Raw genomic sequence first — 23,830 nt, 5'->3', positions numbered from 1 at the left:
TTGTCTTTTTTAGTAGAGACAGGATTTCACCGTGTTGTGCAGGCTGGTCTCGAACTCCTGACCTCAGGTGATCTGCCTGCCTCAGCCTCCCAAAGTGCTAGGATTACAGGTGTGAGCCACTGCGACTGGCCAAGGGTGATAAGATTTTAAAAATTCATTTAAAATACAGAAATTTCAAAAAGGGAGAAGTGCAGTGATAGCAAAATCGATGCAAACTGTACAAGCATGCAATCTATTTTACAGCGGAATCTAATTTTCTTGGTCCTGAGATTCTATTTCCATTGGTTTTCAAATAGTTAATTCTATTGATTTTTCAGGGAGATTATTAAAATCACTAATAATTATTTTCTTAGAGACACAAAATCTAAAAAGCACCATATAGACCTTCTCTCTATCTCCCCTTATCCTTATGTCACCTTACCCTACCCCAATACTCCAATGGCAGAGTATCTGCTATGGCAGAGTAGAGAATATGTACACTAACAAAACCAGATGCACAGAGGTGGGGTATCCATCTCTGACTTGGCTGAGCTAGTCTAAGGAAGGAAGGAAGGCTCTGTGGCCATTGTCCTTGGAAGTCATTCTCACAGGTTGGTGGTATTCTCAAGTAGGTGGTGCTTGAGTGGCCCAAGAGCACCCACATGCTGCTATGCATTTTTTCTGACAACCTCTTTATGATCTCTGACTTTGGCAGATCATCTTGCATTTCTCAATTGGAGAGTCACTTTTCTTATCTCCACAGAAAATTCTTAATCAAGCTCCTGGTTTTCCCTTATAGCTTCTACTTTTTAAACTCACTTCTCCAACTTCACCACTATATCTCTGACAGATGAGAACATTAGAGATTCCTTGTTTTTCAAAAACAAAACAAAACTCTGCAAAACTATACATATACTAAGGGGAAGTCTGTATTATCTCCTGCCAATATACCACCCTGCATTTTTAAAAATCTTTAACTTTGGCCAGGCACGGTGGCTCACGCCTGTAATCCCAGCACTTTGGGAGGCCGAGGCGGGCAGATCACAAGGTCAGGAGGTCGAGACCATCTTGGCTAACACGGTGAAACCCCGTCTCTACTAAAAAAAAAAAAAAAAAAAACAAAAAATTAGCCGGGTGCGGTGGTGGGCGCCTGGAATCCCCGCTACTCAGGAGGCTGAGGCAGGAGAATGGCATGAACCCGGGAGGCGGAGCTTGCAGTGAGCCGAGATAGCGCCACTGCAGTCTGGCCTGGGAGAAAGAGTGAGACTCTGTCTCAAAAAAAAAAAAAAAAAATTTAACTTTTGTGGGTACATAGTAGGTGTATATATTTGTGGGGTACATGAGATGTTTTGATACAAGCATGCAATGCATAACCACATCATGGAAAATGGGGTATCCATCCCCTCAAGCATTTATCCTTTGTGTTACAAATAATCTAATTATACTTTTTTATTACTTTAAAATGTACAATTAAGTTATTTTTGACTATAGTCACCTCGTTATGCTATTAAATACCAGGTCTGATTCATTCTTTGTAACTATTTTTTGTACCCAGTAACCATCTTCACCTCCCCACACATGCCCACTACCCTTCCCAGCCTCTGATAACCATCCTTCTACTCTCTATCTCCATTGAGTTCAACAGTTTTGATTTTTAGATTTCACAAATAAGTGAGAACATGCAATGTTTGTCTTTCTGTGCTTGGCTTATTTCACTTAGCATAATGGCCTCCAGTTCCATCCATGTTATTGCAAATGACAGCATCTCATTCTTTTTTATGGCTGAATAGTACTCCATTGAGTATAAGTTCCACATTTTCTTTATCCATTCATCTGTTGACGGACACTTAAGTTGCTTCTAAATCTTGGCTGTTGCGAATAGTGCTGCAACAAGCACAGGTGTGCAGATATCTATTGAATATACTTATTTCCTTTTGGGGGGGGTATATACCCAGCAGTGGGATTGCTGGATTGTATGGTAACTCTATTTTTAGTTTTTTGAGGAACCTCCAAACTGTTCTCCATAGTGGTTGTACTAACTTACATTCCCACCAGTTGTGTAAGAGGGTTTTCTTTTCTTCACATCCTTGCCAACATTTATTATTGCCTGTCTTTTGGATAAAAGCCATTTTAACTGGAGTGAGATGATATTTCACTGTAGTTTGATTTGCATTTCTCTGACGATCAGTGATTTTGAGCACCTTTTCATCTGCCTGTTTGCCATTTGTATGTCTTCTTTTGAGAATATCTATTCCTATATTTTGCCCATTTTTAAATTGGATCATTAGATTTTTTTCCTATAGAATTGTTTGAGCTCTTCATATTTCCTGTTATTAGTCTCTTGTCAGATGGGTCGTTTACAAATATTTTCTCCCATTCTGTGGGTTGTCTTTTCACTTTGTTGATTGTGTGCTTTGCTGTGCAGAAGCTTTTTAACTCGATGTGATCTCATTTGTCCACTTTTGCTTTGATTGCCTGTGTTTGTGGGTTATTACTCAATAAATTTTTGCCCAGACAAACGTCCTGGAGAGTTTCCCCAGTTTTCTTATAGTAGTTTCATAGTTTGAGGTCTTAGATTTAATTCTTTAATCCATTTGATTTTTGATTTGATGTTTTGTATACGGTGAGAGACAGGGGTCTAGTTTCATTATTCTGCATGTGGATATCCAGTTTTCCCAGCACCATTTATTAAAGAGACTGTTGTCCCCGCAGTGTATGTTTGTGGCACCTTTGTCAAAAATGAGTTTGCTGTAGATGTGTGGACTTGTTTCTGGGTTCTCTATTCTTTTCCATTGCTCTGTGTGTCTGTTTTTATGCTAGTACCATGCTGTTTTGGTTACTATAGCTCTGTAGTATAATTTAAAGTCAGGTAATGTGATTCCTCCAGTTTTGTTCTTTTTGCTTAGGATGGCTTTGGCCATCCTGCATTTTTAACCCTTTTCCCATTTTCACCCAGAATACGCGCTGGTGGCACTTGCAGCTCCAGGGTTTACCCTGAGATAACTTTGCCATGAAATATCTTGCCTTTATTATTATTTTCACATCATTCTAATATATCGACTTTGAAAACACAAGTCATCATTCTATTTATAGCATCTTGTTGTTAGCAGTGGTATTTCCATTTACAAAATATAGAAATTCTTTATCGCTGAAAATGTCAAATTCTAGAAAGCATAGCATTCCTATGTTAACATTGTTCTCAAACAGTTTTTGGCCAAAGAGTCATTTAATGAATCCAGTTTTTTCCAAAATAGATGATTCTGATGATTCAGATGATTCTGATGTTAGTTCTGTTTAAAAGTAATTCCAAGAACAGTTTGTATATTTTATTTTCACCCTGAAAATCAGTCAGCCTCAAGAGCGTGTTAATGTAAAATTAAATGAACATGGGCAGTGAGCTGCACTTTTTTTTCTAAACAGTAAAAAGGTTAAAAAATTGTCCTGATTTCCTTGGTATCCAGTGGTATTAAACATAGGTGGGAGAAATACAGCTCAGCAAACTCTTCCAGGAGATAAAGTGCTGATCACACCTACTGGGCAGTTTCACAAATGTCTCCTATATTTTTCTCCTTTGGTAGTGGGGATGGGGACACAATGTTACATTGGGCCTCTCTCCTCTCTCTCTTTCTCTCTCCCTCTCCTTTTAAAATGTCTCCTCTCTCTCAATATTTCATTTCTTATTTGTATTTCTGAATGAGAGAAAAGAGTTGATGGGACAGCGGAGTGGGAAAAAGAAGAGCACCAATAAAACCTGTTTTCCTGTTTTCACTATTTTCGTTCCAAATTCCTTCTATCTCATAATTGATGGAATCTTATGAACTTATTAGTTAAAAACTGTCTTTCTTGTTTCACAGGAATTCATACTGGGGTGATCACTCAGAAGAAAAGGTGAATACCGATATTGTAAGCTACTGGACTGCCACAAGTGATATCTTTACACACCATCCTGCTGTCATTGGGTATGTACAAAGTGCTGCATACAGACAGAGGAGAAAGACAATTGACCCCATCTAAAGTTAACAAAAACTTCCTCTTGGGGCTGTTTCTTTCCATCAGACCTTACAGGTCTACGGGATAATAGCTTATCTCATAAGGCCTCAGCTTTCTTTAATAATTTCTAGAAGCAGACGTTATTGTGTCATGCACACTCAGTGTTGCAAATTAATGGTCTGGTGATCTGGGTGGCATGGCATTTTCCCCTTTTCTGGTTCATCACCCATGATAGACCAGTAAAGGTGACCACTTAAATTCCTTGCTGTGCAGTGTTCTGTATTCTTCAGGACACAGAGCTTCCTCTCTCCCAGGAGCCATGAATCTCCTGATGCTGACCTTCATTATCTGTGGGTTGCTAACTCAGGTGACCAAAGGTAATGGAACCCTATAAAGCGGAGATGATGGAACTAGGATGAGTTGTTGCCCTTGGGGGTATCACGATGGGAAGAGAGGGAATCTACAGGAAAAATCTGGGCCAATAAAGAGCAGCAGAAATGCTCTTATTTTGGCAGCTCCATGCCCCTGGTTTCTGAGAATCTTTCTGTTAGGGGCATCTAGCAAGCTGAGATGTCCTCTGAGGCATTTCTCCAAAGACAAGAATTTCCTTAATGCTCTGAGCCAACCTATCTGTCTCTCTACATAACTATCCAACGTTAGCTCAGCCTCACTTCACTTCTATTTTGATTATTCTGTTGTATCTATTTCATTGTTGTATCCTATTAGTTCTCCTACCATCTTGAATTCTTCTTTGCCCGGAGTACCTTCAGAGGGAGGCCCTCATTTTCATGTTCTTAGATATGGTGAACAAGTCCATTGACAGTTTGTAGATTCTGTAGCACTATCATATGGAAGAGACAATATATATGTTTGGGGTAGAAGAGGAAATAAGTGGAGTAAAGACAGGATAGAAAGACTAGTGACCAATGGGGAGCTTCTAATTTTAGAAAAATAGGAACAGTCTGTTTCCACTATTTAATAATGCTACTTTTGAAAATTGTTAACTGTTTATTAAAAAATAATACTTGCAATTGACTTATGTATCAAGCAATCGATAGATTAATAGGGTTTAAGGAAAAGAAAAGTGTTTGCCTGTCCAAGAATACCAGTTCTTCAGTCTTCCCTTTCAGAATCAATCAATGTTACCAATTTCTTATATATCCTAGCAAATACAAATATATTTATTTGCATGTGTATACCTTTTAGGTTTTTTAAAAATGCAATTGCAAATGCACCATGTGAATTGTTCTGCAATGTACTAGCAATATATTAGAGACATCTTATCCATACATAAACCTAGTTCATTGTTTTTAATCAATAAGTAAAACTTTGAGGAGGAGCAGATGAATCTCCTCACATTAATTTTTCCGCTACTGATGAAAAACAGGTCTTTAAATATCAAAAACAATTCAGCAAGAAAAATTTGTAAACAAATGTGTGTCTTTCCACTTATGACTGGGCACATGGACACACACACACACACACAGTCAAACCACCTACCAGAAAAGCTGAACTACTCTTCTCTCCTATCACCAGTTGCAAGAGTGTCAGCTTCCCATACCCTTATCAGTCCTTTTTGTTTTTTTCTGCTACATTCTTCCAAGTTTTACAGTCTAATATGTGAAAATGATGTCCTGATGTTTGAATTTGTGACACTTTAGTTATAAATAAGTTTGAACATCCAGTCCATTAGATTTCTAAACTTTGTTTCTTAATTATCTTTCTATACTAAGAAATTTGGGTTTTGTTAAATTTGGAGGTGCTATATGTTGCCTAGAAAGACGCTATTCGTGTCTATTAAATGTTTATAACTGTGCCTATGATCTGTCATGTCTTGATTCACATGTTGATATAATGTGAGTTACAGAATTAATATCTACATTCATTTATGATTATACACTGCTGTATTTGTTGAAAATTTGGAAATTTTGAAATTGTAAAGAAGTAAAAAAATTGCAAAGAAGTTAAAAGAGACAAAATATTTTTGATCTGTTGTTCTTCCTCAGTTTTCTTATTTGAATAAAAATGTGTAACATACTTATAAATTTTCTGTTATACTATTAGTATTTTCCCATTTACTAAATATTTTTCAAAAACTGTATTTCCAATGACTGTATAAAATTTTATAGAATGGATACTGTTTAAATTACTTAGCCAAATTGCTTTCGCATAAATAAGTGCATTTACATTTTATAGACAAGGATGGCTAATATAACCTTTCTTATACATAAATCATTCAGCATAAAATTCCTGGAGATGTACTTTTTTCTGTCTGCTTCATGTATTATCAATTTTTGAATACTTGCCAAGTCCTAAAAATGAAATATTATATATAAATATTTAATTTTTATTTATGTCTGTGAGTAATGGGGAAGTCGAACTTCAAATACATGCTTAATGTATATTTAACTTTTCTACAAATTGTCTATGCCTCTTTTTCTCTTTTATTTTGGAGAATTCGTTTTCATTTCTTTTGATTTAGAGATTTTCATTTTTGTGTTCTCGTATAGGTTTTGTTTTGAAATTTAACTATTTAGTCTCTCTGGGCTTTATATTATGTGTTTTCAAGTGAGATAGCACCTGATGGCTTGTGAAACAACTTTTTACCAAGCCAAGCTATCAGTGGACTGCTGTCAATAGATATATTTTAAGTTGATGCTAGCTGATTGTATATCTGGTATGTTTTAGAAAGAATTCCACACATGGGATAATGTTTTGGCTAGACGGCTCCCCTACTTAGAAACATACAATTGCTAGTCATATTTCTAGTTTTAGGATTTTGAGATACCGGTGATGAAGATCACATGTCCTAACAACATAATAGTTCCGGACTGAAGTTCTTTGAAGAAAATGACTGTTGTCACTCTAGAAAAAAAAAAAAAAGAGTTATTCCCAATTGCCATCATTCTACTGCTAAAACCAAATTCTTGGAATTATCTTTGATTTTTCTATATCCTATGACACTCATATCTATCAGGAAGTCTATTACATCTGCCTGCAAATTATATCCAGAATGCAATTATTCTTGTCACCTCCATTGCTACCACTCTGATTCTAGTCACCATCATCTCTCACCTGTGTTACTGCCATAGCTTCCCCATGATCTCTGTCCTCCTGCTCTTCCCTTCCACCATCTTGTGGAGACACACAGTGCGTGATCCGCTTACACGGGAAGTCAGATCATGTACTTTGGCTCAAAACTCTGCTATGGCCCCCTCTATAGTCAGAGCAGTAACAAGAGTCCATACAGTGGCTCACCTGGCCCTGCAGGATCTGGCCCTTATGACCTCTCTCACCTCATCTCCTACTATTATAGTCCTTGTTCACTCCACTACAGCCACACAGACCCCAGTGCTCTTCCCCAAACATATCAGACTTACTCAACCCATAGAGCTCTGTTTGTTTGCTCTGCCTAGGATGTACTTGCCTCAGATACTGGTGTGACTAATTCCTTTACCTCCTTCAAGCTGTTTAATCATCACCTTGTTACACAGGCTTGTGCAACTCCTGTTTATGAATCTTCTATTACCCTTAAATCTATTCTCCCTTCTTTCTGCAAACCATTTATCACCTTTTCATCTACAAAACAATGTACTTTGTTTTTTATTGAGGTAAAATATACACATAAAAATTACCATCCTTACCATGTTTTTACCATATTTTCATGTATACCTGTTGGCTGTTTGTATGTCTTCTGTTGAGAAATGTCTATTCAAATCTTTTGCCCGTTTTAAAATCAGACTATTTGTTTTTGTTTTTGTTTGCTATGGAGTTTTTTGGGCTCCTTATATTAATATACTTTTGGTTGTTAATTCCTTGTCAGATGGATAGCTTGCAAATATTTTCTCCTACTCTGTGGGCTATATCTTCACTTTGTTGATTATTTCCTTTGCCGTGCACAAGCTTTTTAGTTTGATGTAATCCTAATTGTCTATTTTTGCTTTGGTTGCCTCTGCTTTTGAGGTCTTACCCAAGAAATCTTTGCCAAGACCAATGTCCTGAAGTGTTTCCCTAATGTTTTCTTCAGGTAGTTTCATAGTTTCTTACCCAAGAAATCTTTGCCAAGACCAATGTCCTGAAGTGTTTCCCTAATGTTTTCTTCAGGTAGTTTCATAGTTTCAGGTCTTAGATTTAAGTCTGTAAACCATACACTCTAGCAGGGAGTGCACTTACTTTTTATTGTCTGTCTCCCTTTGCTAGAAAGTAAGCTCCATGTGATTTTTGTCTGTTTAGTTCACAGATGTACCTCAAGGGCCCAGGATGGTGCTTGCACCATAGTAGGGGCCCAAAATTTTGATGACTGTGTGACTATAGCCTAATTTAAGAATGGAGGGGATAATTTAAAAGCAGTAGGAAGGAAGGTAAATGAGAAACAATTTTGAAGAATAATTGACAGAACAAGGTGATTCAAAGACAAAGGAGAAGAAGAGAGCCAAGATGACATATTTCAAGTATGGATAATGCTGGAGGAAAAAAATTAAGATATAAATCTTTGTAGATGTGAGGAACGAAGAAGCAAGGTTAGAGTCTGTCTTGCACAAAAGAAGTGGAAGGTCTAGACTTGAAACTTACAGAAAATTCCACGAAGTACAAAGTAAAATGGAGCCAGTAAAATAACAAAGATAGAATAAATGACTCTAGAAGAGTAAAGGTATAATAAATAATTGGTGAAGTTGGACTACAGCCAACACTTCCCAGAGGATAAAATATGAACCAAATTATTGTGAGCCTAATACATACATACATACATACATACATCTATATATTCTTTATATATATTATCACATTAAATTCAAACAAGGTTGTTTAGAAAATTACTTGCTCTTCTGCACATATGCCAGGCTTCCTCCTCCATAAAGGCTTACTTAGCTCTAGCTGCTTCCTCTGCCTAGAATACACTTATCTAGGTACTCCTTGGGCAATTGTCTTGAGAAAGATGATCATGCAGTTTACTGCTTGATAAATGAACATACAATGCAGCACACTAGTTTCCCTTTAGATTTATATCCTCATCCCTCAAATGAGTAGTAACACTGCTTGAAAATCCTACTGCATTTCTCTTGTAAATGAACCTTCCTTCTTTTTTTTTTTTTGGGACAGAGTCTTGCTCTGTCACCAGGTTGGACTGCAGTGGCCCGATCTCGGCTCACTGCAACCTCTGACTCCCTGATTCAAGTGATTCTCCTGCCTCAGCCTCCCGAGTAGGTGGGATCACAGGCATGTGCCCCCACATCCAGCTAATTTTTGTATTTTTAGTAGAGACAGGTTTTCACCAGGTTGGCCAGGATGGTCTCGATCTCCTGACCTTGTGATCCACTCGCCTCGGCCTCCCAAAGTGCTGGGATTACAGGCTTGTGCCACCATGCCCAGCTACCTTCCCTCTTTTTTAGACAACTATTTTGTCCTGACCTTTATTTGTCTTTTATTTTCCTGCTCCTCTCCTCTACATGGCTCTCCCCCTCAGCTTATCCCATGCCCCATTTATTTAAACAATTCAAATAGGAACTTTTCACTCATTTCCTCTGTCCCCTTTGCCATAAATGGAGAAACATGTCTTCTCCATCTAAAGATCAGATCAGTCTGCCCTGTGTGAATCTGTGACTATGCCTTTCTGTCATCTCATCACCTTATTCTATATTAAGCTCTCCTTTTCTGCTTGTTTCTTCTTCTTCTTCTTTTTTTTTTTTTTTTTTTTTGATATGGAGTCTTGCTCTTGTTGCCCAGGCTGGAGTGCAGTGGCACGATCTTGGCTCACTGCAACCTTCGCCTCCTGGGTTCAAGTGATTCTCCTGCCTCAGCCTCCTGAGTAGCTGGGACTATAGATGCCCGCCACCATGCCCAGCTAATTTTTGTATTTTTTAAGTAAAGACAGGGTTTCATCATGGCCAGGCTGGTCTCGAACTCCTGAACTCAGGTGATCTGCCTGCCTCGGTCTCCCAAAGTGCTGGGATTACATGTGTGAGCCACCACACCTGGCCTGCTTGTTTCTTTTCTCATTGCTTGCAAACACCATTTGGTATTTCTCATTCTTCAAAACAAACCTGAAAGCCCTCCCTTAACTTTACATTGCCCTCTCACAAGTTATTTATTTCTCTGCTTTTCTTTGGAGCTAAACTTCTTAAGAGTTTCATCTACAGGTCCTGCATTCACTTCTCTCTCATTCACATCTTGATCAACTGCAATTTAGTTTCTTTTCTCATACCATTTGGAAGCTGCTATCCTCAGTATGAAGTGACCTTCAAACTACTAAAAGCATGGACATTTTCCTGCCTTCATCTTTTTTTTTTAACCTCTCAGCAGTATTTGACCATAAAATGACCACTCTGTCCTTTAAGAAACAGTCTCCTCTCCTGCTTAATGTAGTCGCATCTGATACAACTTTCCCTATAACCTTTATGCATTTTGCTTTCATGCATATCAGCCCGACCTGCAACTGTCAGTATCTCCAGTCTTTCAACAACTGCTTGTGAAATATCCATAGCTCACATCATACTATAGTACTAACTTGAGATAGCTTATAAACATAAAAGCTAAAACTATACAACTTTTAGAGAAAAATATAGAATATATTTGTGATTCTAGTGTAAGCACAACTTTCTTAGATAAAGCCTTTAAGAAAAATGAATAGCCAAACTAAACTGGGAGAAAATGTTATATATATGTATCTGACTTCTATTATATATAGTTATAGGTAAACAATTTTTATACTTCAATAATAAAAAGACTTTACAGTTAAAAAAAAAAAAAGAAATACCCCTGTACAGGGCAATCCAGAAATGCCAGAAAATTATCAGCTGTCTCTGGGATCATCTATCAACTATAGAGGAAGCTGGACAAATAGTCCAGGTCCATTGAGCCTAGTGTAGAATAACTTTGGGGCTTGGTAATATTTTTTTTTCCTGTGGTAATTCCCTTATTTGCAGTTCAAGGCTATTATGGGAAGAAAACATAGATGGATTTTAGTTCTTCAAGGTTTTTATTGTAACTGTGCACCCTTTCATTCTTCAAGGTTTTTTGGTAACACTGCACCTTCAGGACCTGATGCCCAATTAAGCTTTTTTTTAAGTTTTTTGGTTTTTTTTTTTAATAAATAAAATGAAAACTAAATGCTATTTTTTCTTTTACTTTTAATTGACATGTAATAATTGTTCATATTTAGACGATGCAGAGTGATATTTTGATACACGTATACAATGTGTGATGATCAAATCAGGGTAATTAGCATATCACCTCAAACATTTGTCATTTTTTTATGTTGGGAACATTCAGAATCCTCTCTTCTAGCTATTTGAAAATATACAATCAATGATTGTTAACTACCGTCACCCTACAGTGCTATAGAACAGCGAACCCCTTTTGGCACCAGGGACCAGTTTTGTGGAAGACAGTTTTTCCAACGGGATGAAGGTGGTGTTGGGGATGGTTTCAGGATGAAACTGTTCCACCACAGGTCATCAGGCATTAGTTAGAGTCTCACAAAGAACACACATCCTAGATCCCTCACATGCACAGTTCCACAATAGGGTTCACGCTTCTATGAGAATCTAATGCCTTGGCTGATCTGACAAGAGGTGGAGCTCAGGCAGTGATGCTCGCACACCTGCTGTTCACCTTTTGCTGTTGCAGCCTGGTTCCTAACAGGCCATGGACCAGTACCCATTGGCTGCCCGGGGGTTGGGGACCCCTGCTATAGGACACTGGAACTTTTTCCTCCTATCTAGGTGTAATTTTCTGTTAACCAACCTCTCTGTATCCTCCTTTCCCTTCCCAGCCTCTAGTAATCACTATTCTACAGTCTACTTCTATGAACTCAAATTTTTTAGCTCCTGCTTATGAATGAGAACATGTGGTATTTATCTTTTTGTGTCTATTTCACTTAACGGAATGTAACATGTCCCCCAGGCTCATCCATGAGTCTGAGGCTTATTTGTAGCCTGGCTGCTGGGCTTCCCTGTGGGATTGTCCTCTGAGCAAACAGAACACAGCCATGCTGCTGGCCAGCAGTTGATAGATGATCTCATGATAATAACAGGTTATAACTCACCTTTTCTTGGATTTCTTGCTTTCCTGATTTCTACATTTCTCCACTGATTTTTTTGAGGGAGGAATTGTCTCTCAACTAAACTATTACATTCAAATCTTTGCTGGGGCTCTGCTTTGCTGGGGGTCTGCTTTAAAACTCTAGTGTCTTATTCTCCTGTTTTGATCTGACTTATCTTATTGGTCCTTTTAAGTCGTTTCCTCTTATCTGATCTCTTATCTCTTAATATTGAAACTCACTAGAATTTAATTCTAATCCTCTTTTTTTCTCATATTATTCCAACCCACCATGGTTTATCAATTTCTGTACTTTAAATGCTATCCATAAGCAATCACATTTATTGATTTGCATATGTCAAACCAACCTTGCATCCGAAGGATAAAGGCTACTTGATCATAGTGGAGAAGCTTTTTGATGTGCTGCTGGATTCCGTTTGCTACTATTTTGTTCAGGATTTTTGCACTGATGTTCATCAAGGATACTGGCCTGAAATTTTTTTTTCTTGTGTCTCTGCTAGGTTTTGGTCTCAGGATGATGCTGGCCTCATAAAATAAGTTAAGGTGGACGCCTGCCTTCTCAATTTTGGGTGAATAGTTTCAGTAGGAATGATACCAGCTCTTCTTTGTATATCTGGTAGAATTCAGCTATGAATCCATCTGGTCCTGGGCTTTTCATTTTCATCCTTTCTATCCAGGTTTCGTATCAGTCTAAGTATGCTCTCTCTCTCTCCGTTCCTCTCTTTTTCTACCTTTCTCCTTTTCTCCACACAACTTCTTTGATGGCACATAGCACAATTTTAATATACATTTTTTGTTCTCCTGTTTGTCTCTTTCAATGGCTTTTTTAATTTGACATCATATTAGTCTAGATGTCAGTCATCTAGACTGACAAAATAATTTTGTCATTCAAAAAAATAAATTTTTGAATGAATGAAAAGTTGTTATGTTGATGCCAGAGTTAAAAATTTGACCTATATTTTATTCTCTACAGGTAGCTTTGAACCCCAAAAATGTTGGAAGAATAATATAGGACATTGCAGAAGACGATGTTTAGATACTGAAAGGTACATACTTCTTTGTAGGAACAAGCTATCATGCTGCATTTCTATAATAATATCACATGAATACACTCGACGACCAGCATTTCCTGTGATTCACCTAGAGGATATAACATTTGATTATAGTGATGTGGACTCTTTTACTGGTTCCCCAGTATCTATGTTGAATGATCTGATAACATTTGACACAACTAAATTTGGAGAAACCATAACACCCGAGACCAATACTCCTGAGACTACTATGCCACCATCCGAGACCACTTCTTCCAAGACTACTATGCCACCATCTGAGACCACTACTTCCAAGGCTACTATGCCACCATCTGAGACCGCTACTTCCAAGACTACTATGCCACCATTTGAGACCACTGCTTCCAAGACTACTATGCCACCATCTGAGACTGCCACTTCCGAGACTATGCCACCACCTTCTCAGACAGCTCTTACTCATAATTAATTAACATTTACTTCTGGTGTGGAACAACTAGAAATACTGCTGGAAATAATATCCAAAGAGCTGATTCTACCAATCCAATTTCACCAGGAAAATTCCGTCAGGGATTGGATGACCATGGGGATGGACATAATTGCTACTACCAACACAACAGCCAAGAGAGTTGCCTTACAATTAGAAATGTGTAGACAGAAATGTATAGAAGATACAAGGATTCTCTCAATTGGACTTAAATTCTTTATCTGTTTTCCTCTGATGTACTAAAATATATGAGCTAATTTTTGTCTTAAGTGAACATTTGTATGTCTATGTATTTTCCCATGCCAAAAACAAAAACGAAGACCATTGTTTGGAGCTGCCTATTATGACTAAGACAAGAATTTTTACTTTAACTGTGCCTGGCCCACTACTATCATATATAGGAGAACATATAAAAGCATATAGAAAGACAGTTCCAGACAAATGTTCCCTTCTCCACCCTCCACCTTTTATTGTAAGTTCTGACCCTAAATACTTTTCTGTGTCATGACGTCAAATTTTGTTTAAGGTTCTAGCTGGTAACTAACAGTTAGAGTCAGAAGCTAATTCTTTCATTCAGCACAAGCACTGATCTAACTGGATAGAGATAAAAGTGGGACTTGCCTTGAGAGTACATCATATTAAATTAAAAGCTGCATCTCAAATTCTACTTATCTTTCCAATCTTCTTTCCACTTAGAAGTCCAACTTCCAAGTATGGCAGCCTCATAACATACCTCTTCAGGTCTCTGTGTTGTCCATGAATGTTAGTTGTGTGCAGTGTTTCTATGCTTTGTATGGCTGTACACATGTGACTGCTGTTTGTATGGCAACAGGTGGGTCAGTAAGTGTCTTCTATGATACTACAGAGAAGCAGTTATTAACTGTAAAGTTGATTAAGTTTTTTTCTTTTTTTTTTTTTTGAGACCAGAGTCTAGCTCTGTCGCCCAAGCTGGAGTGCAGTGGCATGATCTCGGCTCACTGCAAGCTCTGCCTCCTGGGTTCATGCCATTCTCCTGCCTCAGCCTCCCGAGTAACTGGGACTACAGGCACCCACTACCACACCCGGCTAATTTTTTGTATTTTTAGTAGAGAGGGGTTTCACCATGTTAGCCAGGATGGTCTCGATCTCCTGACCTTGTGATCCACCCGCCTCGGCCTCCCAAAATGCTGGGATTACAGGCGTGAGCTACTGTGCCCGGCTGATTATTATTTTTTTAAGTTCCAGGATAGAAGTGTAGAACATGTAGGTTTGTTACATAGGTATACATGTGCCATGGTGGTTTGCTGCACCTATCAACGCATCATCTAGGTTTTAAGTCCCGCATGCATTAGCTATTTGTCTTAATGCTCTGCCTCCCCTTCCCCACACACCCTGACTGGCCCCCATGTGTCACGTTCCCCTCCCTGTGTCCATGTGTTCTCATCGTTCAATTCCCACTTATGAGTGAGAACACGTGGTGTTTGGTTTTCTGTTCCTGTGTTAGTTTGCTGAAGATGATGGCTTTGAGCTTCATCCATGTCCCTGCAAAGAGCATGATCTCATTCCTTTTTATGGCTGCATACTATTCCATGGTGTATATGTACCACATTTTCTTTATCCAGTCTGTCATTGATGGGCATTTGGGTTGGTTCCATGTCTTTGCTATTGTAAATAGTGCTGCAGTAAACATACATGTGCATGTGTCTTTATAATATAATGATTTATATTCCTTTGGATATATACCCAGTAATGGGATTGCTGGGTCAAATGGTATTTCTGGTTCTACATCCTTGAGGAATTGCCACACTGTCTTCCACAATGGTTGAACTAATTTACATTCCCACCAACAGTGTAAAAGTATTCTTATTTCTCCACAGCCTTGCCAGTGTCTATTGTTTCTTGACTTTTTAATAATTGCCATTCTGACTGGCGTGAGATAGTATCTCATTGTGGTTTTGATTTGCATTTCTCTAATCATCAGTGATGTTGAGCTTCCTTTCATGTTTGTTGACTGCATAAATGTCTTCTTTTGAGAAGTGTCTGTTCATATCCTTTGCCCACTTTTTGATTTTTTTTCTTGTAAATTTGTTTAAGTTCTTGTAGATTCTGGATATTAGACCTTCGTTAGCTGGGTAGATTGCAAAACGTTCCTCCCATTCTGTAGGCTGCATGTTCACCCTGATGGTAGTAGAAGCTCTTTCATTTAATTAGATCCCATTTGACAATTTTGGCTTTTGTTGCAATTGCTTTTGGCATTTTCTTCATGAAGTCTTTGCCCATGCCTATGTCCTAAATGGTATTGCCTAGGTTTTCTTCTAGGGTTTTTATGGTTTTGGGTATTACATTTAAGTCTTTAATCCATCTTGAGTTAATTTTTGTATAAGGTGTAAAGAAGGGGTCCAGATTCAGTTTTCTGCATGTGGCTAGCCAGTTTTCTCAGCACTGTTTATTAAATATGGATCAAATTCACACATAACACTATTAACCTTAAATATAAATGGGCTAAATGCCCCAATTAAAAGACACAGACTGGCAAATTGGATAGAGTCAAGACCCATCAGTGTGCTGTATTCAGGAGACCCATCACACACGCAAAGACACACATAGGCTCGAAATAAAGGGATGGAGGAAAATTTACCAAGCAGATAGAAAGAACAAAATAGCAGGGGTTGCAATCCCAGTCTCTGACAAAACGGACTTTAAACCAACAAAGATCAAAAAAGACAAAGAAGGGCATTACATAATGGTAAAGTGATCAATTCAACAACTAGAGCTAACTATCCTAATATATATGCACCCAATACAGGAGCACTCAGATTCATAAAACAAGTTCTTAGAGGCCTACAAAGAGACTTACACTCCCACACAATAATAGTGGGAGACTTTAACACTCAGTGTCAATATTAGACATATCAATGAGACAGAAAATTAACAAGGATATCGAGGACTTGAACTCAGCTCTGGATCAAGTGGACCTAATAGACATCTACAGAACTCTCCACCCCAAATCAACAGAATATCGACCACATAATTGGAAGTAAAATCGACCACATAATTGGAAGTAAAATCGACCACATAATTGGAAGTAAAACACTCCTCAGGAAATGCAAAAGAACTGATTAGTTATTAATAAATTGGGCTGAGGCTTGGGTGCTATTGAAAGCCACAATATCAGATGCCAGAATGTCTCAAAATCAAAAAGGTTTTTTCCTCTAATTATTTTTTATGTGATCCAAGCCAAGCTGCCAGTGACTATGGCTGTAGTTTGGATGTTGACCATCAGACCACTGACCTTTCAGTAGACCTCATATTCTAATAGGTCTTAGACTGCCAGTTAGGGTGTCCATCATTCAGATTTGATTGGGACTGAGGGGTTTCCCAGAACATGGGAATTAGAGAGCTAAAATCAAGAAAATCCAGAGTAAATTAGGACAAGTTGATCACCCTCACTTCAGTGTACTTCTGTCTAGCAAGCTATTTTTCCATTTTTCATGGCTATACCTCATCACATAGGTCATACACTGGCTTTTCACAGAAACAGTCTAGGGAGCTCTTTTTCCATATTTTTGCCTCAACTGTCATTTCCTGAAACACACTCCTTGAGCATGCAGAGCACCTTCCATTCTACTTTGTATTATTTTCTTCCCATCATTTGAACTCTGAAATCATTTTGAGTATTTACTTTCTTTCTGTTTTTTTTACTAACTTATGGCCTAACACACCTGCTATAATGTACATATAGTCCTCATCTCTTGGTCTTGTTGACATCTGTGATCCAAACTGCAAGAACAGTGCATCACACATGGGAAATGCTCAATAAAAATTTGAGAACAAATTATTCAGGCAGTTATCTTAATATATATGAGAAGTTTATATAATATAAAACAGTAGTCTTCAAACAGCAATACTGGTTACAAAAAGATTTTTCAAGCTATACATATTGATAGTTTAAAGGAATAAAATTTCAGACCCTCAAGTTCCAAATTTCTTATGATGTTTTGGAGCATTCTTAACAGACTCCTCTTTTATCACTCCAATTTCTCAATTTTCCTTCTCCCACTCTGAAAAGAAAACTTACCACTCACCCACCCTTTATCTGACAATCATGGATTGCCCTGAGTGAACAAACCTCCAGTGGACAATTGAAATACTGGTGCTGGTATTCAGAAAGTGAATAATCATAGACTTTGAATAACAAATCCTTTGGAAATAAAAGTGTTTTTAATTTTTTTGTTTACAAAAGCAACGATGGGGGTGTCAATCAAGTTGATGGTTAATGTTAAATAGATCTTTGAAGATAAACTTTAATAATAGCCTACTATGAAATTTTTAGCATATCACTTGGAAGAGGTTAAAAGAACTGTGTAAACATTAGAGTCTTATGTTCAAAGCGATTTCACAATAATAAGCTACAGTGTATGTCTATGTTTTGTCATAGAGAAATGTGATAGAAAGATTAATAAAAGACTTGCAAACACAAAAATATAGTACATTAGGATCAAATTTTGTAGAGAAGTTTGAATAAAAACTAAAGGTTTAAAAAGAAAAAAAGATATAATGTTCCCAATTGCTAATAAAGAGCTTCTTTGCATATTTATTAAGTGAATTATTGTGATTAGCAAATTGTCATGCATTTTTTCTTTGCATGTTTATTAAATGAATTATTGTGATTAGCAAATTGTCATGCATTCATATTCCATTGGATGTATTTAGTATTTAGTTGTTACATGTCAATATTTGTAATATGCTATTATCTTTTTATGATTAAAATTTAAGATGAAAGTTTATTTCCCAATTTTAAGTTGTATTGGGAAAATACACACTTTGTTTTTATACCTAGCATAGACTTTTTGTTCCTTCTAATTGGAAAAAAGCTTTGCAATTTGCAGTTGGTATATGTGTGACTTCTAGGAATGTGTGTTTTTTTTTTTTGTTTTTTTTTTTTGTTTTTTTTTTTTTTGAGACGGAGTCTCACTCTGTTGCCCAGGCTGGAGTGCAGTGGCGCCATCTCAGCTTACTGCAAGCTCTGCCTCCCGGGTTCAAGCCAATCTCCTGCCTCAACCTCCCCAGCAGCTGGGACTACAGGCACACGCCACCACGCCCAGCTAATTTTTGTATTTTTAGTAGAGACAGGGTTTCACTGTGTTAGCCAGGATGGTCTAGATCTCCTGACCTCATGATCCGCCCACCTTGGCCTCCCAAAGTGCTGGGATTACAGGTGTGAGCCATCGCGCCTGGCCCAGGAATGCTCTTAACCACTGCATCAAGCATCAAGGTTGGCACTGTCTAGATGTTGGTTTTGATTGCCAACCTACAAAAGAAAAGGGAAATTATAAAAGAGAAAATTAACAAGTGAGTACAGTTTCAAAATCTGTCCTGCAAATTGTTTTAAACCAAAGAAATCATCTTTGGCATGAGCTATTCGCTTTATAGTCATTCAGAATTGCTTGGTCTCTGTCTCTTGAAGACTGTGGTTAGGATTATTCCTGATGAATGAGAAAGTTACTATAAATAAAAAAATAGGTGGTGGAGCCAAGATGGCTGAATAGTAACAGCTCCGGTCTACAGCTCCCAGCGTGAACGACGCAGAAGACGGGTGATTTCTGCATTTCCATCTGAGGTACCGGGTTCATCTCACCAGGGAGTGCCAGACAGTGGGTGCAGGACAGTGGGTGCAGCTCACCATGTGTGAGCCGAAGCAGGGTGAGGCATTGCCTCACTCGGGAAGCGCAAGGGGTCAGGGAGTTCCCTTTCCTAGTCAAAGAAAGGGGTGACAGATGGCACCTGGAAAATCGGGTCACTCCCACCCTAATACTGTGCTTTTCCAATGGGCTTAAAAAACGGCACACTAGGAGATTATATCCTGCACCTGGCTCGGGGGGTCCTACGCCCATGGAGTCTCGCTGATTGCTAGCACAGCAGTCTGAGATCAAACTGCAAGGCAGCAGCGAGGCTGGGGGAGGGGCGCCTGCCATTGCCCAGGCTTCATTAGGTAAACAAAGCAGCCGGGAAGCTCGAACTGGGTGGAGCCTGCCACAGCTCAAGGAGGCCTGCCTGCCTCTGTAGGCTCCACCTCTGGGGGCAGGGCACAGACAAAAAGACAGCAGTAACCTCTGCAGACTTAAATGTCCCTGTCTGACAGCTTTGAAGAGAGTAGTGGTTCTCCCAGCACGCAGCTGGAGATCTGAGAATGGGCAGACTGCCTTCTCAAGTGGGTCCTTGACCCCTGAGCAGCCTAACTGGGAGGCACCCCCCAGTAGGGACAGACTGACACCTCACATGGCCGGGTACTCCTCTGAGACAAAACTTCCAGAGGAACTATCAGGCAGCAGCATTTGTGGTTCACCAAGATCTGCTGTTCTACAGCCACCACTGTTCTGCAGCCACCACTGCTGATACCCAGGCAAACAGGGTCTGGAGTGGACCTCTAGCAAACTCCAACAGATCTGCAGCTGAGGGGCCTGTCTGTTAGAAGAAAAACTAACAAACAGAAAAGACATCCACACCAAAAACCCTTCTATATGTCACCATCATCAAAGACCAAAAGTAGATAAAACCACAAAGATGGGGAAAAAACAGAGCAGAAAAACTGGAAACTCTAAAAAGCAGAGCGCCTCTCCTCCTCCAAAGGAACACAGCTCCTCACCAGCAAGGGAACAAAGCTGGATGGAGAAGGACTTTGATGAGCCAAGAGAAGAAGGCTTCAGACGATCAAACTACTCCGAGCTACAGGAGGAAATTCAAACCAATGGCAAAGGAGTTAAAAACTGTGAAAAAAAATTAGATGAATGGATAACTTAGAATAACCAATGCAGAGAAGTCCTTAAAGGAGCTGATGGAGCTGAAAGCCAAGGCTCGAGAACTACATGAAGAATGCAGAAGACTCAGGAGCCGATGCGATCAACTGGAAGAAAGGATATCAGTGATGGAAGATGAAATGAATGAAATGAAGTGAGAAGGGAAGTTTAGAGAAAAAAGAATAAAAACAAATGAACAAAGCCTTCAAGAAATATGGGACTATGTGAAAAGACCAAATCTACATCTGATTGGTGTACCTGAAAGTGATGGGGAGAATGGAACCAAGTTGGAAAACACTCTGCAGGATATTATCCAGGAGAACTTACCCAATCTAGCAAGGCAGGCCAACATTCAGATTCAGGAAATACAAAGAACGCCACAAAGATACTCCTCGAGAAGAGCAACTCCAAGACACATAATTGTCAGATTCACCAAAGTTGAAATGAAGGAAAAAATGTTAAGGGCAGCCAGAGAGAAAGGTCGGGTTACCCACAAAGGGAAGCCCATCAGAATAACAGCTGATCTCTCCGCAGAAACTCCACAAGCCAGAAGAGAGTGGGGGCCAATATTCAACATTCTTAAAGAAAAGAATTTTCAACCCAGAATTTCATATCCAGCCAAACTAAGCTTCATAAGTGAAGGAGAAATAAAATACTTTACAGACAAGCAAATGCTGAGAGATTTTGTCACTACCAGGCCTGCCCTAAAAGAGCTCCTGAAGGAAGCACTAAACATGGAAAGGAACAACCGGTACCAGCCACTGCAAAAACATGCCAAAATGTAAAGACCATCAAGGCTAGGAAGAAACTGCATCAACTAATGAGCAAAATAACCAGCTAACATCATAATGACAGGACAAAATACACACATAACAATATTAACTTTAAATGTAAATGGGCTAAATGCTCCAATTAAAAGAACAGACTGGCAAATTGGATAAAGAGTCAAGACCCATCAGTGTGCTGTATTCAGGAAACCCATCTCACGTGAGACACTCATAGGCTCAAAATAAAGGGATGGAGGAAGATCTACCAAGCAAATGGAAAACAAAAAAAGGCAGGGGTTGCACTCCTAGTCTCTGATAAAAACAGACTTTAAACCAACAAAGATCAAAAGAGACAAAGAAGGCCATTACATAATGGTAAAGGGATCAATTCAACAAGAAGAGCTAACTATCCTAAATATAAATGTACCCAATACAGGAGCACCCAGATTCATAAAGCAAGTCCTGAGTGACCTACAAAGAGACTTAGACTCCCACACAATAATAATGGGAGACTTTAACACCCCACTGATCAATGAGACAGAAAGTTAACAAGGATACCCAGAAATTGGACTCAGCTCTGCACCAAGTGGACCTAATAGACATCTATAGAACTCTCCACCCCAAATCAACAGAATATACATTTTTTTCAGCACCACACCACACCTATTCCAAAATTGACCACATAGTTCGAAGTAAAGCACTCCTCAGCAAATGTAAAAGAACAGAAATCATAACAAACTGTCTCTCAGACCACAGTGCAATCAAACTAGAACTCAGGACTAAGAAACTCACTCAAAACTGCTCAACTACATGGAAACTGAACAACCTGCTCCTGAATGACTACTGGGTACATAACAAAATGAAGGCAGAAATAAAGATGTTCTTTGAAACCAATGAGAACAAAGACACAACATACCAGAATCCCTGGAACACATTCAAAGCAGTGTGTAGAGGGAAATTTATAGCACTAAATACCCACAAGAGAAAGCAGGAAAGATCCAAAATTGACACCCTAACATCACAATTAAAAGAACTAGAAAAGCAAGAGCAAACACATTCAAAAGCTAGCAGAAGGCAAGAAATAACTAAAATCAGAGCAGAACTGAAGGAAATAGAGACACAAAAAACCCTTCAAAAAATTAATGAATCCAGGAGCTGGTTTTTTGAAAAGATCAACAAAATCGATAGGCCGCTAGCAAGACTAATAAAGAAGAAAAGAGAGAAGAATCAAATAGACGCAATAAAAAATGATAAAGGGGATATCACCACCCATCCCACATAAATACAAACTACCATCAGAGAATGCTACAAACACCTCTATGCAAATAAACTAGAAAATCTAGAAGAAATGGATAAATTCCTCGACACACCCTCCCAAGACTAAACCAGGAAGAAGTTGCATCTCTGAATAGACCAATAACAGGCTCTGAAATTGTGGCAATAATCAATAGCTTACCAACCAAAAAAAGTCCAGGACCAGATGGATTCACAGCCGAATTCTACCAGAGGTACAAGGAGGAGCTGGTACCAGTCCTTCTCAAACTATTCCCATCAATAGAAAAAGAGGGAATCCTCCCTCACTCATTTTATGAGGCCAGCATTGTCCAGATACTAAAGTCTGGCAGAGACACAACCAAAAAAGAGAATTTTAGACCAATATCCTTGATGAACATTGATGCAAAAATCCTCAATAAAATACTGGCAAACCGAATCCAGCAGCACATCAAAAAGCTTATCCACCATGATCAAGTGGTCTTCATCCCTGGGATGCAAGGCTGGTTCAACATATGCAAATCAATAAATGTAATCCAGCATATAAACAGAACCAAAGACAAAAACCACATGATTATCTCAATAGATGCAGAAAAGGCCTTTGACAAAATTCAACAACCCTTCATGCTAAAAACTCTCAATAAATTAGGCATTGATTGGATGTATCTCAAAATAATAAGAGCTATCTATGACAAACGTATCTCAAAATAATAAGAGCTATCTATGACAAACCCACAGCCAATATCATACTGAATGGGCAAAAACTGGAAGCATTCCCTTTGAAAACTGGCACAAGACAGGGATGCCCTCTCTCACCACTCCTATTCAACATAGTGTTGGAAGTTCTGGCCAGGGCAATTAGGCAGGAGAAGGAAATAATGGGTATTCAATTAGGAAAAGAGGAAGTCAAATTGTCCCTGTTTGCAGATGACATGATTGTATATCTAGAAAACCCCATTGTCTCAGCCCAAAATCTCCTTAAGCTGATAAGCAACTTCAGCAAAGTCTCAGGATACAAAATCAATGTACAAAAATCACAAGCATTCTTATACACCAATAACAGACAAACAGAGAGCCAAATCATGAGTGAACTCCCATTCACAATTGCTTCAAAGAGAATAAAATACCTAGGAATCCAACTTACAAGGGATGTGAAGGAACTCTTCAAGGAGAACTACAAACCACTGCTCAATGAAATAAAAGAGGATACAAAGAAATGGAAGAACATTCCATGCTCATGGGTAGGAAGAATCAATATCGTGAAAATGGCCATACTGCCCAAGGTAATTTATAGATTCAATACCATCCCCATCAAGCTACCAATGACTTTCTTCACAGAACTGGAAAAAACTACTTTAAAGTTCATATGGAACCAAAAAAGAGCCTGCATCGCCAAGTCAATCCTAAGCCAAAAGAACAAAGCTGGAGGCATCACGCTACCTGACTTCAAATTATACTACAAGGCTACAGTAA

At 38.7% G+C, this 23,830-nt stretch overlaps 1 protein-coding gene across 1 annotated transcript; it reads left to right on the top strand.

The window, feature by feature from the left end:
* The first annotated feature begins 4,288 nt into the window (after positions 1-4,288).
* DEFB125 (defensin beta 125) lies at positions 4,289-13,524 on the top strand. Its single transcript, XM_002830170.3, has 3 exons — positions 4,289-4,346; positions 13,001-13,374; positions 13,483-13,524. Exons 1-3 carry the CDS (start codon positions 4,289-4,291, stop codon positions 13,522-13,524), a joined length of 474 nt encoding a protein of 157 aa, XP_002830216.2.
* Positions 13,525-23,830: the final 10,306 nt, after the last annotated feature.

Source organism: Pongo abelii, chromosome 21 (genome assembly GCF_028885655.2).
Source record: "Pongo abelii isolate AG06213 chromosome 21, NHGRI_mPonAbe1-v2.0_pri, whole genome shotgun sequence".
NCBI lineage: Eukaryota > Metazoa > Chordata > Mammalia > Primates > Hominidae > Pongo > Pongo abelii.
Note: the sequence above shows the minus strand (reverse complement) of the source record. Positions and strands in the feature narration are given on the sequence as shown.